This window comes from Bidens hawaiensis, unplaced genomic scaffold (assembly GCF_021521415.1).
Source record: "Bidens hawaiensis isolate Kalapana, Puna unplaced genomic scaffold, B.hawaiensis_p1.1 tig00002924_1, whole genome shotgun sequence".
NCBI classification, from domain to species: Eukaryota; Viridiplantae; Streptophyta; class Magnoliopsida; order Asterales; family Asteraceae; genus Bidens; species Bidens hawaiensis.
In genome coordinates, this window is record NW_027491157.1 from 2,748,277 (window position 1) to 2,765,542 (window position 17,266).

General features: G+C 40.7%; 1 protein-coding gene and 1 non-coding gene across 2 annotated transcripts; one reads left to right on the forward strand and one right to left on the reverse strand.

The window, feature by feature from the left end:
* The first annotated feature begins 3,433 nt into the window (after positions 1–3,433).
* Positions 3,434–5,989, forward strand: LOC143621644 (uncharacterized). The gene is made up of 4 exons (XM_077093003.1): positions 3,434–4,390; positions 4,544–4,939; positions 5,364–5,618; positions 5,711–5,989. The coding sequence occupies exons 1-4, from the start codon at positions 3,434–3,436 to the stop codon at positions 5,987–5,989; spliced, it is 1,887 nt and encodes a 628-aa protein (XP_076949118.1).
* LOC143621668 (small nucleolar RNA R71) lies at positions 3,970–4,074 on the reverse strand. Its single transcript, XR_013151575.1, has one exon. It is a non-coding gene; the product is annotated as a small nucleolar RNA R71 (small nucleolar RNA).
* Positions 5,990–17,266: the final 11,277 nt, after the last annotated feature.

Below are 17,266 nucleotides of genomic sequence, written 5' to 3' on the forward strand. Positions count from 1 at the left end.
GTCTGTCAGTATGCGTTGGTGATTAATGTCAAATCAGATATGTTTAATAATTTGGATATAATTGTTATGTGCAAGATGATTATATGTGTTACACGATTAGTACATTATGCTCGCTTAACATGTTATTAGTTATTATATAAAAAAAATAACTCAAGCATATGTTTATAATATTATCTATGTGAAAATTACATGCTAAATAATTATATGTTTAGTTAGTAACTTGTTGTGTGAAATTTCAATTTATGACACGTAAATTGTACGTTTTTGGCTTTTATTAAATAATTTTAACAAGGATATCAACGAGACCTTATTTTTATTAACCCAGGTTAGTAGTTTAGACATAACGATTCGTTATAACCCATTTTGGTGTTAAGAAGGTTCGCTTTAAGCCAAAACTCATTTTAAAAAGGGCCATTCTTGTAAATTTGATTAATATTATTTTAACTAATAAAAAAACCAAGCCGTAATCCCCTAAAAACCATCGACCTACAGCTGCTCCCCTCTCTAACGACACTCAAGCCACCAACAAACCCTAATCACCTTCAATTCAATCTTAATTCTTGCAATTGGTGATGTCTTTGATTGATTCTCACCATTCCTAACATTAATTGGTAAGTCTTATGCATCAATTTCATTTTTGATAAGTTACTATAAAACCCTAGATGTTAAATCTCTGTAATATTGATGATTATGATGATTAATTGATGAATTAGAAACTTGAAGATGCCGTAAACATGTTAGGGTTTGAGTTTTGATGATAACAGTTTGCTAACTGATTCGTACTCGTTTATTGTTTGGGCTATAACTCAATGATACTTGATTTTTTTTTATCGATTCTTGTTTCCAGGATGTTATACTTTGAGTCTTGTTTCCAGAAAGATATTATTTGTAATTTTTGGATGAGATTTGAATGGTTTTTATGATTTTACAAACACACATGTCAAAGCTGACTCGGGGAGTTATATTCTGGTCTATCTTTCTGATACCATTCGTAGGAGGTGGCGGCTAGGACTGTGCAACATAATAAGGAGGAAGATTGACACATATTCATAGGAGGTGGCGGCTGGGACTGTGTAACATAATAATAATTGGTGAAACGAAAAAAAAAGCTTTGGAAGCAAGCTAGTTGGAGGATCAAAAGTCTACGGTCTCACGTGAAAGAGATTTAATTAAGCAAGCTAGCACACAGGTCAATTAATTTAAGCAAGCAGGCTACTAACTCAATTATTTACTTTTTGTTTTTCAATGAACCATAACTTTTATTTTGTTTTGGTTGTTATTAATATGAGTAGCTAAATCTATTTGAACTACCTAGGTTGAGATGAATATTGATTTTGTTTGACGGTTTATTTGGTTTTGACTAGTTACACAACGTATTATTATTGAAAAGCTTTAAATAATTTGATCTTGGATGTGTTAAAATATTGTTTTTATATAATTATTGCTTTTGATTCCATGTATGACTTTGATAGATTGATTGTGTGTCGTTCGGTTAGGGTTCTACGTTTAGGTCATAGACTTGGTGTTTTTGATCTTGTTGTCGTTAGTACTGCCATAGTGATGTAACACAAAGTGTACATCTTATTACACCAAATTTTCCTCATATATTAGCCGAACTCCATGCAAATTCATTGTTTTGGTACTTATTTGAGTTATTTGTGAATTTACAGGTCCGGGCGCCCGCCCGACAAAGAAAACAAGAAAAGAGGGCGTTTCGTGGATAAAATCAGCAATCTGCTGACCCCGCACAACCGTGCAAGACCTTGCACGAACGTGCTTCCCGGAGATCTTACCAATGCAAGCCAGTGCTGCAAGAATTCAAAAGTGAACAACCGTGCATGGTTGTGCGGCTACCCATGCATGACCTGCACGGCCGTGCTGGCCCGTGCCGATGGACCGTGCCAGAACAGAGAAGTCTGACCTTTTGATCAGACTAAAGCAGGGTGTTGACTTTCCACTTATATGCACGACCGTGCATGCCCGTGCATGGGCCCGTGCCAGACGTCCAGAAAGCTTAAATACACCTCCACTACTCCTATTTCAGGTGTGGAGCCTTAAGGGAATTCTCTAAATTGCTGGAAAATTATTGTGTGTTTGTTAGAGAGAATTCAAGGCTTCCATCTTGTATGATCATCCTTGCAAGCAGCATTCATCATTCATCTTAGTTCGCAATTTCTTGTTCCTAACAATGCTTTGTAAGACTACTTTGATTTTGTTTGTTTTATCAAGCCTTATGGGCTAATACTTTTACTACTTAGATTATGTTGAAACTTCTACTTATGTGATATTTTATCTATGCATGTTTTTGGCAAGTTGGTGTTCTTCAAGTTTATGACATGTTCTTGATAGAGTTTGATGGTTGAATGCTTATTTTAATTCCTAGTCTTGTTAGTTTGATAGATGTTTAACCATAATATGTTGGAAAACTATGTGTTGAGCATTTGTTTATGAACTTAGTTTGTGTATGCATACCTTGTTTATATCATTAAGTTAGGAATGACTAGTGGAAATTAACTTGGTTATAAATTTTAACATGAAAGAAACCTATCTCTTGATATTGGAAAATTGTATGGTGATAATATGATTCTTTGAGTTGGTTAATATTTGCTAGGGATTAAGGCCATAATTCTTGGTTCATATTTTGCTAACTAAAAGTTTCATGTGTTTAATTAGTGTTCTTGAACTTGTCTATTTTACATGATTTTAAGTGGTTAGTTTGTTGTTTTCATTCTAGCTTTCCTTTGATTATGAGATTAGGAAGTTTTGACAAACTTACTAATATATGGTTATTAACTTGTTGAAAACCCATCATGTTGTTTTGTTGCTAGTATTAGGTTGCCTTGATTGGAATTTTATGTTGGTGCTTAATACATGATGTTTGTCATTATCATTGTTATTTTGTCACTAAGTTTGAGTGGATGCATAGTCTAAGTAGCCTTGTTTGAATTGATTGTTAGTTGTATTTTACTTTCTTTGTTATTGTTGAATGCTAGTTTAGTTACTTGAAAAATAACTTGGATTGTTTGTTTGGTTAAATTAATTACAAAGATTTAGTATCAAAGGTTAGCCGTGTCCATGGATTAACACTCGGTTCTTACTGATGCTTTGCTACAAACAATAGGTACACTTGCCTTTCGTGTGTGGTTTGGTTTTTGGTGAAAACCATTTTTACAACCCAATTTATGTGAAGCTTTTATTCCAATTTTTTATATATATATTCACACACGTCAAGTTTTTGGCGCCGTTGCCGGGGACACGGTGTTTTACTTTTGAAAACGATACGAGTAATTGATTTGCCTTGTTGATATTTTTGCTCTATGTTATTTTAGTCTATTTCGTTTTTATTCATCTTGTTTTATTTTATTTTAGTTATATTTTTAGATAGTTTTCCATGTCTTGTCTGTTTCCATTCCGCGTTTCTTTCGGGTGATTTATGTCCACCACACCCGGTCCTGATCTTGTTTCCCCCCTTTCCGAACCCGAGCGACATCTTCAAGAAGGTTTAAGGAGGAGAGCACGCGAGATTGCCGAGGTCTTTGAAAACAAAGTTGTAGAGGAGGACGCGAATCCTGAGGTTGAAGAAATGGCAGATCCGAACAATCAAGGTCGCATGGATGATTTCGCCACGCCGTCCCTCGATGGCTACGGCAGCGGTGTCACGGAGTCCGAGATTACCGTGAGTTTCGAGATCAAGTCGAGTATTATTCATATGGTCGAAAATTCCATTTCTTTCCATGGCCTCTCGAACGAGGACCCTCATTCTCATGTTGCGCATTTTCTTCGATTATGTGCGACATTCAAGATCCAGGGGTGTACGGACAATGCTGTGAGACTCCGACTTTTTTTGTTCTCACTTCGCAGGGATGCCTTGGAGTGGTTAGAGGCACTCCCTTCCGGTTCCATCACCACTTGGAACCAATTGGTTGAGCAGTTTCTTCTTCAGTACTTCCCACCCGATAAAACTGCAAGATACCGGGCAAAAATCACTGGTTTTCGTGTTGATGATGGTGAGTCACTTCATGCTGTATGGGAGAGGTTCAAGGGCTTGTTGAGAAAATTCCCTCATCACGGTTTGAGTCGCGGTCTTCAGTGTCGTACGTTCTTTGATGCTTTATCCGGAGCACAGAAACAGGCCGTTGATCAGGTTGCGGGAGGAGATTTCGGTAGGTGTACTCCCAATGAGGCGTTGGATGTCTTGGAGCGAGCTGCTAAGAAGAGTTTTGTATATAATCCGCCTCGTAGTATTCCTTCCACTAAGGGCGTTCTTCATGTCGATTCTAATACCCTTATTTTCACTCAGTTAGAAGCCTTGACCAAAAGATTTGACCAGATGCAATCCGATCTGGCTAAATCAAGCTCTCGTTGTGGGGTGGTGGAGGATGTTGACTTTGTCGGCCGCCAAAACAATGCCTACAACAACTCCTATAACCCAGGATGGAGAAACCACCCAAATTTCAGCTGGAATGATAATGGTGGCTCTCAAAATCAGAGTCAAAATCGAAATCCAAATTACTAGAATCAACCCCATAACCAATATTACTAGCAAAAGCCTCAGTTTCAGAGTTCCAGCAGTAGTGGTCAGTCTAGTGTTGGGTCTAGTGTTGAAAATATTTTGACTCAGCCTTTAGCTAAAACCGAGACCTCAAACATACTGGCTGAACAGCGGAACCTGAAGATTGATGAGACTCTCCAGAGACACGATCTCGAGTTAAGGAATCAGAAAGCGTCCATTCAAACCATTGAGAATCAGGTTGGACAGATTGCTCAGCTCCTCTCTGCGAGACCACAGGGTAGCCTTCCAAGTAACACTGAGATTAATCCAAATGTCGAGGCTAAGGCGATTACCCTGAGGAGTGGTAGATCCACCATTCCTGTTGATGCATCGGTTTCTACACCAAAACTGATTGCCGATGAGATCGAGACTGAGACTCCTGGTGAGGTGCAACCGAAGTTAATCCTAGAAAGTACCGCACAAACCAGTGAGTCAGTTAGGACATATGTTCCTCCCATTCCATACCCAGGCCGTTTGAAGAAGCAGAAGATGGAAGAGCAGTACGGGAAATTCTTAGAACTTTTTAAGCAGCTTCACATTAATCTTCCATTTCTCGATGCGTTGAAAGAAATGCCTAAGTATGCTAAGTTTCTGAAAGAGGTCCTCTTGAATAGGAAGAAATTAGAGGAGCTTTCTTGTGTGACTTTGAATGAGGAGTGTTCAGCGGTCCTTCAGAATAAACTTCCCAAAAAAATGACAGATCCGGGCAGTTTTACCATTCCATGTTTGATCGGTAATTTTTCGGTTAGTAACGCTTTAGCCGACCTAGTTGCTATCATAAACCTTGATGCCTTATTCTATTTTTGCAAAGCTAGACCTAGGTGAGCCTAAGCCTACTCGCATGAGCATTCAGCTTGCCGACCGCTCGGTGAAATACCCGAGGGGTATAGTTGAGAATATGCTTGTGAAAATCGACAAATTTGTGTTTCATGTTGACTTTGTGATCTTGGACACGGATGAGGATAAAAATGTACCACTCATCCTAGGTCGACCCTTCCTACCCACTGCTAGAGCTCTCATTGATGTCTGCACTGGCAGACTCACTCTTAGAGTTGGAGACGAGGAGGTGACCTTTGATATTGGGAGATCCATGTACCACCCACATGATCATGATGATACATTGATATTGTCGATTCTTACGTTTGTGAGCACATACAGGACACGTGTGAGGAGTACTCTTTGGATACTCAGTTGTGTGTTGGAGGGATTTACGACTTGGCCAGTGGACCTCTATTTGAGGAGTTGGTCTGTGGTGTGGATCACAAGCCTCTTGAGTGTTTAGAGAGGATTGAGGATGTTGATCGCGTTGCCGAGCCTAAGGCAAAACCTTCTATTGTGGACCCATCATCTATTGAGCTTAAGGAGCTCTCGTCCCATTTGGAGTATGCCTTCTTAGAGGATGGGTCCCGCTTGCCTGTTATCATTTCTGCTAGTTAGTCGAGCGAGGAGAAGGTAAAGTTGCTCACAGTTTTGAAAAGGCACAAGCACACGATCGCCTGGAAGATCATGGATATAAAAGGGATCAGCCCATCCTTTTGTACCTATAAGATCTTGATGGAGGAGGAGTACAAACCCGTGGTGCAGTACCAACGGTGTCTCTACCCTAATATGCAAGACGTTGTGAAGAAAGAGGTCATCAAGCTTCTCGATGCTGGATTGATTTATCTGATCTCTGATTCCCCATGGGTGAGCCCGGTGCAGGTCGTCCCGAAAAAGGGCGGTATGACGGTTGTTGTTAATGAGAAGAACGAGTTGATTCCTACACGTACCGTAACGGGATGGAGAGTTTGCATTGACTACCGCAAACTCAACAACGCCACGAGGAAAGACCATTTTCCACTCCCCTTCATTGACCAGATGTTGGAGCGACTGTCGGGAAAGATGTTCTATTGCTTTCTTGACAGTTTCTTGGGATACTTTCAGATCCCCATCTCTCCTGAGGATCAGGAGAAGACGACATTCACATGTCCCTATGGCACATTCGCCTACCGGCGGATGCCTTTTGGACTGTGTAATGCCCCAACCACGTTGTAAGGCCCCGAACCCTGGGAACCCCACAGTTGGTAATCATTCAAAACACTCGTAAAAATAATTAAACTTAAATACAATTCTGTAAGGCCCCGAACCCCAGGAACCCCACAGTTGGTATTCATTCAAAACACTAGTAAAATAATTAAATTTAAAAACAATTATTTTCATTAAAATAAGCATCACAGAGTATAATTCGGCGGAAAACGTAAATAAGTAAATGAGTTCCCAAAACCCGGGAACTTTGCCCAAAATCAACATAATTATATTTAAATAAAAACTTTTAAATATAAATGTTTAATAATAAAACTTCAATTCCCGTATGCCCTTCACCGTCCAAGTAGCTTCATGCACGTCAAAGCGATAATGCATCCTCTTCCTAACCTGAAACTCACACTAACATGCACACAAAGTCAGCTTGAGCTGAGTGAGTTCAAGTTTTAAGTAAATAATATCAGTAGTAATAGTTATGATAGCCATACCAAAAGTTTAAAAAAAGTAAAAGGGTGCATCCATCAAATCATCATTACCGAAAACTAAACATCCTCATACATACATATACAAAATGTATATGTAAACATCCTTTCAATTACATCCCTATATATATAACAGTATATATATATATAACATCCACGTATAACATCAGGGTCGAGCAAACGTACAACCCAAACACGTAGCATCAGTGCATGCAAACACAAAGTAGGCATACACAACATCAGTAGTCGAAACGACTACAACATCGCCAAATATAGGCCAAGCAATAATGTATATACATATATATATATATATTTAACATCCCAAGGCCTACCATATACTAGCAAGCCTATATAAATTCGTTTAAAAACATTTCATCATGTAAGAAAACACTTAGGTGTGCATGCTAGCCCAAAAGTAAAAAGAGTAAAAAGGGCATCATGAACTCACCTGAAATCAATCGAACACCTGCAACGAGCTAGGAAATCCCTAAGTGCACAATCACAAACAAGGGCGTGTAAATTATACACAACGCATTACTAAACTAGATCGTAAGAACACTCTTGCCTAATGGGCCGTTCAAGACCAACACTTTGGCCCAAGGCCCAACAACTTGGCCCAAGGCCCAACACTTGGCCCAAGGCCCAACCACTTGGCCCAAGGCCCAACACTTGGCCCAAGGCCCAAAAACTTGGCCCAAGGCCGAACAACTTTACCTCAGCCCCTAAAGCCTTTCAACTAACCAAATCCACCGGTTAAGCCTAAAACGAACTTATCGATTAATAACGAGTAAAACGTGTAGATTTTAGCATGCGAAGATGCATTTAATTACATAGGATAACATTTGAAATAAATTATTAAATTTTTACCAAACTTTAATAAATCTCTTAGGTTTATAAAAATATTTTTATTATATTTTTCTATTGGACACAAAAATTATAAAAATTCTTCCAACACAGCAAGGTACGTGCAGCTATTTCAGTGCGCAACAAAATGGTTTTATTTTAATAAAATTCATTACCAAACCAAATTAAACGATTCTAATTGGGTTTAGTTCCTAACTCAAAATACTAACTTCCAGAAGTGGAACCAACCAGTTTGAACCTATTGAAAAAAGGTTATGACGTCGGGAAGACAGACCAGAATCCGTCATCCCGCATCAAATTTGACACTCGATTTTATAAATTCATAAAAACCATTAAAATCTTGTCCAAAAATTACGTATTATACCTTTCTGGAAACTAGACTCGAAGTAGAACATCGTGGGATCAAGAATCGATCAAAAACAATGGATTATCATCGCGTTAGAGACCCTACAATAAACGTATACGAATCTGTCAGGAAACTGTTATCGTCAAAACTCAACCTTAACGACCAATAAGCGCGTTAATATGATCAATTAAGGTGTAAAAGACATGGGGAATCATAAAACCGACCTTGAATTGAAGTTTTCACGGCTGAAACTTGGCTGGGCAGAAGAAAAACGAGCAGGGGGGGTCAGCAGGTCCGATCGGCGCTAATGTGGATTAGGGTTAGGTTATTTTTGTTTTATGATGTAATACAAATGTTACACATTAGCCCTCAAGGTTTAAGGGATATGGTAAATTGGAAGGAAAGGTTTGGTAATTTAACGTACCGGGAAGATGGTCGGGTCAACGAAAGATGCCGGACAACTCCCAAGAAAATATACATACACTACACGCAAGAAATCTTTAAACCGATAAATTAGCGGGCGTTACAAATTCTTTTCATTAAAATAAGCATCACAGAGTATAATTCGGTGGAAAACGTAAATAAGTAAATGAGTTTCCAAAACCCGGGAGTTTTGCCCAAAACCTACATAATTATCATTAAATAAAAATTTTTAAAAATAAATGTTTAATAATAAAATCTTCAATTCCCGTATGCCCTTCACCGTCCAAGTAGCTTCGTGCACATCCAAGCGATAATGCATCCTCTTCCTAACCTGAAACTCACACTAACATGCACACAAAGTCAGCTTAAGCTGAGTGAGTTCAAGTTTTAAAAAGTAACAAAAGTCTTAATAATCATTCCAACTGTTTTAAAACGGTAAATGGAAATACATCAGTTAGGTCATCACATTTAATAAATAATCATCCTTACGTATGAACATCTCTATACGTACATTCCTATATATATATATATATAACATTCAATAATAACATTCAGGGCCGAGAAAACATACAACCCAAACACGTAATATTCAGCACATGCAAACACAAAGTAGGCATACGCAACATTCAGTAGTCGAGACGACTACAACATTCGCCAAATATTGGCCATTCTAATATATATATACATATATACATACATATATTCTTTAACATTCCAAGGCCTACCAATACTCGCAAGCCTATGTAAAATCGTTTAAAACATTTCATCAAGCAAAATCGCTTAGGTGTGCATGCTAGCCCAAAACTTAAAAAGAGTTAAACGGGGCATCAAGAACTCACCAGACACAAGACGCGGATTCACCACGAGCTAGAGAATCCCTAAGAAATCCCAAAACTCAAACACCTGTCGGTTTACATTCAATCAATACTAATGACATCAAGATGACTCGTTTATCCTACGAGACGTTCAAACGTGGTTCGAGTTACCTAAACCCTCGACCTCATCAAACTTAATCACAACAGCCCCCGAGGTCTCACATTCACCAAAACGACCCTTAGTTACTCCTGGGAATAAAGAATTCCCAATTTGCCCCCGGGAGCACTAGGTAACACTAACACGCGCGTTTAGGAGTCGTTTAGGCCGTTAACATCCAACTCAGCCCCGTGTAGACCCATTATGATAAAATAACAGCCAACAAGTCCACACGACGCCACACGAGTCAACTGGGTTGGTAACCCGCAAGTACAACGCACCAACTATTCAATAAACGAAATTGCGTGTTGTACCGACCCGTTGGAGTAACCGACAACCAATTCAGCCCCATAACTTATAAAAATCAATTTGGAACAGCCCATACATCAAACCAAGTGTCCCCGAGCTGAATTGGTCGTTAATCACTTCAACCATCGCGTTAAACGCGCCAAACTACAATTCTAGACAACCGAACATAACAATCAAACTACAACTAGTTGATCAACTTAACGAACACCTATGAACATGATCTTTAAGTATGATATACGGGACATACCTAGGAAGATTGTGGTGCAAAAACTCACTTCAAACAGCCCCGACAAAAACACAATTGAACATCCACCGGTTAAGCCTAAAACAAACTTATCGATCAATAACGAGTAAAACGTGTAGATTTTAGCATGCGAAGATGCATTGAATTACATAGGATAACCTTTGAAATAATTTATTAAATTTTTTCCAGAGTTTAATAAATGTCGTAGGTTTATAAAAATATTTTTGTTATATTTTTCTATTGAACACAAAAATTATAAAATTCCTCCAACACAGCAAGGTACGTGCAGCTATTTCAGTGCGCAACAAAATGGTTTTATTTTTATAAAATTCATTACCAAACCAAATTAAACGATTCCAATTGAGTTTAGTTCCTAACTCAAAATACTAACTTCCAGAAGTAGAATCAACCAATTTGGATCTGTCAAAAAAAGGTTATGACGTCGGGAAGACAGACCAGAATCCGTCATCCCGTATCAGCTTTGACACTCGATTTTATAAATTCATAAAAACCATTCAAATCTCGTCCAAAAATTACGTATTATACCTTTCTGGAAACTAGACTCAAAGTAGAATATCATGGAACCAAGAATCGATGAAAAACAATGGCTTAACATCGCGTTACAGACCCTATAATAAACGTATACGAATCTGTCAGCAAACTGTTATCATCAAAACTCAATCTTAACAACCAATAAGCGCGTTAATATGATCAATTAAGAGGTAAAAGACATGGGGAATCATAAAACCGACCTTGAATTGAAGTTTTTACGGTTGAAACACGGCTGCACAGAAGAAAATCGCCAGGGGGGGCTGTTCTTCGGCCGATCGCAGCTGGTAGGAGTTAGGGTTAGGGTTTGTTTTGTTTTATGATATAAAAACAAAAGTTACATCCAAATCCCTCCAAATTGAAGTGTAAGGCAAAATGAAAATAAAGTTAAATGGTTTAACTTACCGAGATTACGCAAAGGCTTCCGAGAAACGTCGGATAAATCCCGAGAATTATACATACTCTACAAGCTTTAATTCTTGAAACCAGAATTAACAGGCGTTACACACGTTTCAGAGATGTATGGTGGCGATTTTTCATGATATGATCGAGGACTCCATGGAGGTTTTCATGGATGATTTTTCTGTTTTCGGGAGTTCTTTTAATCATTGTTTGAGAAATTTGGAGAGAATGTTGGCTCGTTGTGAGGAGGCCAACCTTGTTCTTAATTGGGAGAAATGCCACTTCATGGTGAAGGAGGGCATTGTGTTAGGGCATAAGATTTCACAGGCGGGGCTTGAGGTTGATCGAGCCAAAGTTGACACCATTTCGAAGTTCCCGCCACCGAATTCCCTGAAGTCTATTAGGATTTTTCTCGGTCACGCGGGATTTTATCGGCGATTCATAAAGGACTTTTCCCAAATCGCCCGCCCGATGACGAAACTCCTCGAGAAAGATGCCCCGTTCATTTTCTCCTCCGAATGTCTTCAGGCGTTCGAGCTTCTGAAGGAGAAATTGGTGAATGCCCCTATCATGGTTGCCCCCGACTGGTCCTTAACTTTCGAGTTGATGTGTGATGCTAGTAACTTTGCAGTCGGGGCTGTCTTAGGTCAAAGGCAGGATAAGCATTTTCATCCGGTTTATTATGTGAGCAGGACACTGAATGATGCGCAGGAGCACTACATGACCACTGAAAAGGAGCTCCTTGCTGTTGTCTTCACATTCGATAAATTTCGGTCTTATCTTGTCCTTTCTAAGACCATTGTGTTCACGGATCATGCAGCCCTTCGCTATTTGTTCAGCAAACAAGATGCGAAGCCGAGACTTATTTGATGAATTTTTTTGCTGCAGGAGTTTGACATTGAGATCCGTGACAAAAAGGGTGCTGAGAATGTCGCGGCCGACCACCTCTCCCGTCTTGAGTGCTCAGCTTCATCGGAACAAGTGGGGGTTCACATAAATGACAATTTCCCCCACGAGTTCCTCATGCATATCGAGACACGGGATGAGGATCATCCTAGGTTCACTGACATTGCAAATTTTCTTACTAGTGGGTTCGTACATAAGGGTCTGACTCACCAGAAAAAGAAGAAATTCTTTTCTGATGTTAAGCACTACTTTTGGAAGGATCCTTACTTGTTTCGTGTTGGTGCCGATCAGCTCGTACGTAGGTGTGTGTATGGTGACGAGGCTCGAAATATCTTGTGACACAGCCACAAAGGCCCGACCGGAGGACACCATGGATCCACATCCACGGCGAAGAAGGTCTTTGATGCCGGTTTCTTCTCGCCAACCATCTTCCGTGATGCTCATGACATGGTGCAGTCTTGTGATGCTTGCCAGAGGGCAAGCAACATCTCATCACGAGATGAGATGCCCTAGCGATCGATTCAGGTCTGCGAGGTTTTTGATGTCTGGGGCATCGACTTCATGGGCCCTTTCCCGACTTCTTTCAGCTACCGTTACATCCTAGTAGCCGTTGATTATGTTTCGAAATGATGCTAAGTCGGTGGTGAAATTCTTGAAGAAGTTGTTCTCCCGCTTTGGTGCCCCCAAAGTACTGATTAGTGACCGAGGGACACATTTCTGTAATGCCCATTTGGAGAAGGTATTGTCCCGGTATGGTGTCCATCATCGCTTCTCTACACCATATCACCCGCAGACGAGCGGGCAGGTCGAGGTCACGAATCGAGGCATCAAGAGGATCTTGGAGAAAACGGTTAGTCAGAACCGTAAGGATTGGTCCGAGAAATTGGATGACGCATTGTGGTCTTTCCGTACCGCCTACAAGACACCGATTGGAACGACACCATTTAAATTAGTGTACGGGAAAGCGTTTCATCTCTTTGTTGAACTTGATCATAAGGCATATTGGGCATTGAAAAGTGCAAATCTTGATCATGCATGCGCGGGTAAAAAAAGGATGGGTCAGATGCATGAGCTTGAGGAGTTGAGAAGCCAAGCTTATGGGAATTCACGGATTTACAAGGAGATGATCAAAAAGCTTCATGACGCCCGGTTGAAGGACCAAAAACAATTCCAAGTGGGCGATCGTGTTTTGCTTGACAATTCTCGCCTTCGTTTATTCCCTGGGAAGTTGAAATCCCGATGGTCCGACCCCTTTAGTGTGTGACAGGTATTTGACTACGGTACCGTTGAGATTAACCATGAGGATGAACGCATCTTCAAAGTGAACGGTCACCGTTTGAAACACTATTTGGGTGAGCTGGTCGAGACGGTTTTGGAGGTCGTCGACCTCCACCCAATGATCTAGTGTGGGGAGTGTGAGTCTAGCTATCGACTCCATAAAATTTAGCATGTTTAGGAACTTTGTAGTTTTTGTGTGTTTGTTTTGTTCTTGTTTGTTTTCGAAGAGTTAAGCGATCTTTGTTTCTTTCCGGTTCATTCTTTGAGCGAGGGATTATGGGTTAGGGCTCATAATGGTCAACATCGGGAACCATTTTGGTTTGGAATTGAGTGGAATATTGCCAAATTGGCAGAATGACAATTGGTAGGCCAAAACAACCACGCACGGGCTCGTGCACGACCCCACACGGCCGTGCAGATTCGTCTCGGGAACCGTGCAGACGGTTTTTATCAGGTTTTATCCCCTACCTACCCCATTTTCATCCATTCCACTCTCCCCACAGGCGATTTTGACCCCCTAACCCCCGAATCTCTTGTTCTTCACCGGATTTTCACACCAAAGGTATGTTTTATCTTCCATTCCATCTTCCTTTTTCTTGTTGTGTAGAAATTAGGATTTGTTCATGAGGAATTTGGGGTTTTTTCAATCTTATCATTTTGGGTTCGATTTGACCTAATTTCTTGTTGTTTTGGTTAGTTTAGGGTTGTATTTGGCTATTTTGGGCTTGATTGCGTTGGATTTGGTCGATTGGGTTGTTTTCCGGCAGCAGACCGCCGTCTGCACTGTTTCTGCAGACCACGCACGACCACCGGCACGGTCGTACATGGTGGTTTTCTCCCCGGAAGTCTGCTGGCCTGGTCTGGACAGTTTGACGAGTTGCACGGTCACCGGCACGATCGCCGGCACGACCCCGCACGGCCGTGCACTGTCATTTTTCTGGCCAGAATTCCCCAGTTGACCAGTCTGTTTTCTTAAGCCCCTGTGCATGGTCCTGTCAATTCGCACTGCCTTGCACTGATTTTGGCATGACCGTGCCAAAGAATTAGTCAACCCGTTTCTCGTTTTCTTTTGTCTATTTTTGCTAATTCATCTCTTGTTTGACAGATGTCGGGCCACATGCACCCATCCTGCCGGTTTACTGGGGATTATACCAGGAGCTTCGCTGAACTATAGCCGAGGAGGAGTAAATTCGTAATGGGACGTGTCCCGCGCTACGAGATGCTTGAACGCATAAACCAACGTGAGCGTTTTGATGCACTGCTCACAGAACCGTGGAAGCGCCTTCTCTTTATTCATCGGCCCGTCTTTCTCGAGCTTACCTTGGAGTTTTTATCTTCTTTCTTTGTGGACCCCCTGATTTTGGATCCACATGACAGCAATAATGGAGTCCGGTTTCGGTTGGGGGGGGAAGTGGTATACATGGTCGCTCGCCACCTTGGCTAGCACCATGGGTCTATATACCGATGAGGAGATTCAGACTGAGCTGTTTAACGGGTTGAGAGATTTCTCGAGTTCGGAGGAGAGGCACGCTTTTTGGATACGGGTTACCGGAGAACCGCATGACGGCCGTTCGTCAAAGGCCATGATGTGTTGTAAAATACTAGTATTTTCCGCACGTTTTATCTACGTATTATATTATATTTTATATGTTTTAACTTATTTTAGATACGTTTTACATACATTTATATTATCTTGTAGGTTTTGGGTAAAAGAAAGGAAGAAACCGGGACTTTTCGAGCATTCAACGTGCATTTTATGCATACGTTTTCAAGTAAACAACTCAAGGCCCGACCCGTATGCATCATGGAGGCCCAAGACCATATTATATTATATTATATTATATAAAAAAAATAAAAACCCTAGGGCTGTGAACAGGTTCCGATCGGCAGCAGGAGGGAAGAAAGAAAAAGAGAAAAAGTTTTTTTGAGCTAGGGTTTGATCGTGTAGCGGCTAGGGAAGGAAGAAGACACAAGAACCAAGCCTCGGGAAGGTTTTTCATCAGTTGTAGCAGCCAAGAACAGCCCGGAATTCATTCATATCCTTACATCTTTTTCATTGTTCATATACTTTGATTTACTTGTTCAATTGATTAATAGTTTTGCAATTACTTGGGATATTGACTTGTTATTGATTAGTATTGGTTATTGAATGTTTGAATTGATGTTTAAGATGAGTTTAATGATGCTTTTATTTAGTGTTCATGGCTGTCCAAAGATGATTATTGGCTAAACTTGTTAGTTCTACCTAGGAATGATGATTCTTGTTAGTGTTTGATGAGCTTTTTGGATTGTTTGATTGATAGACTTGAATTGCTATTGTAAAGTTTGATTTAGACATGAAATAGGTTGTGTTTAAGGGCTGGAAATTTTGGTAATTCATTGCATAAACCTCGTGTGTTGATTGATTAGTTTTGTATTGATTGATCGGTGCATTGTTTGATTCTAGACTTTGTGTTTAGGGTTTGTTTGTGGTAGGAACAACCGTAGGGTTTTGTTGCGTGATTATTTGGATTAAGTACAGCGGTTAAACACCTTCCTTGATACCGAGAGGTGATAGGAAGTTAGGGTTGTCTCATTGCCTTTGCATGCTAGAATAAGGATTGCGCGAGAGCGAGTTCGTTTCTTGTCAGGTTTAGGAATTTTGAGCGACTAGTTGATCTATTTTGGTTTAAGTTGAATTGTTCCTCTATACTTGGTTGTGTAGTATTCATTACCATTTGGGTCGAGTTTTGGTGAGACCGAGAGGTGATCCTTCATTAGAACACGTTAGAAATTATTTCCCGGTTTGGTCGTTTTAGGCGATTTTGAGTAGTTTAGGCTTGTTGAGTGAGACCGAGAGGTAATCCAGTGAGCCCGAGCGATCCTAGTCGTGTCATCTTTAGGGACCGGTGTCTTGAAGTCATCCAATACATTAGATTGTTAGGCCTACAATTTGATTCAGACCTAGGTAGACGTTTTTCTCCATCCTAAGTTAACACAGTTAGTTTTCCGTTAAGTTTCCTATTTTTGGTAAGTTTTGTCAGTCAGTCTAGTTAGTTCAGTTAAGTATTTAAGAAATCAAAAATCAATATAATTATTATTCTAAGGTAGGTCTTGTCTAGGGTTAGTGATATTTAGCGTTCTGACGTGTCCACGTGTTCGATACTCGGACTTCCTAAGTCTATACTACTTGCGATCGGTACACTTGCCGGTTGTGTGTGGTTTTAGAATTTTCGTTTTAATATTAAAGCTTAGTTGTGAGGGTCATATTTATAGGGTTATTAGACACACATCAGGCCACACTACTTTTAGACCCCTTACACCGCCTACTGCATCATTTTGTTCTTTATTGCATTGGGTCCTGCGGTGATAGTGTGGGCAATGTCGTGACCCGGGATCTTTTTCACTTGTACTGCATTATTGACGGGCATGATTGTAATCTTGGGTTTAGTGTGGCCAAATGTTTCAGTCGAGCGGGTGGGTCCACTTCTGGTAGTTCCATTTGTGCTGGGATGCTCATCACTGAGCTTGCCCACCGACTTGGAGTTATGGACTTACCGGCTGCTCGGAATTTGACGAGGATGGGCGAGGGGATTCTCATGGACATAACTCGACTCCGGTCAATGAGGATTGTGAGGGTGGAAGGGAACCGGACCAGATTGGTTGATAGGCGCAGTCGCATTTGGGACCCGCTACCCCCTGCTGACGATGACATGCAGGGTTAGGAGGAGCCACAGCCAGGTCCGATACCGCTGGATTACGAGCATCTATGGTAGAGGTTTGAGCAATTCAGCCTCAACCAGGAGCAGTTCCAGTTCGCCCAACAGCAGTTTCGGGCGGAGCAGATCGATCAACGGGGTCTGCTTGACTACACGGCTGATTACACCCCCTCATGGATTTGAGTGGATGTTCGCCTATGGACAGGCCCACGCGAGCCA

Coding starts and splice junctions, on each gene's coding strand:
- LOC143621644 (XM_077093003.1), top strand. CDS start 3,434: ATGTCCACCACACCCGGTCCTGATCTTGTTTCCCCCCTTTCCGAACCC. Junction 4,391..4,543: donor TGGTGGAGGATGTTGACTTT/GTCGGCCGCCAA, acceptor CAATATTACTAG/CAAAAGCCTCAGTTTCAGAG. Junction 5,619..5,710: donor TTAGAGTTGGAGACGAGGAG/GTGACCTTTGAT, acceptor GAGCACATACAG/GACACGTGTGAGGAGTACTC.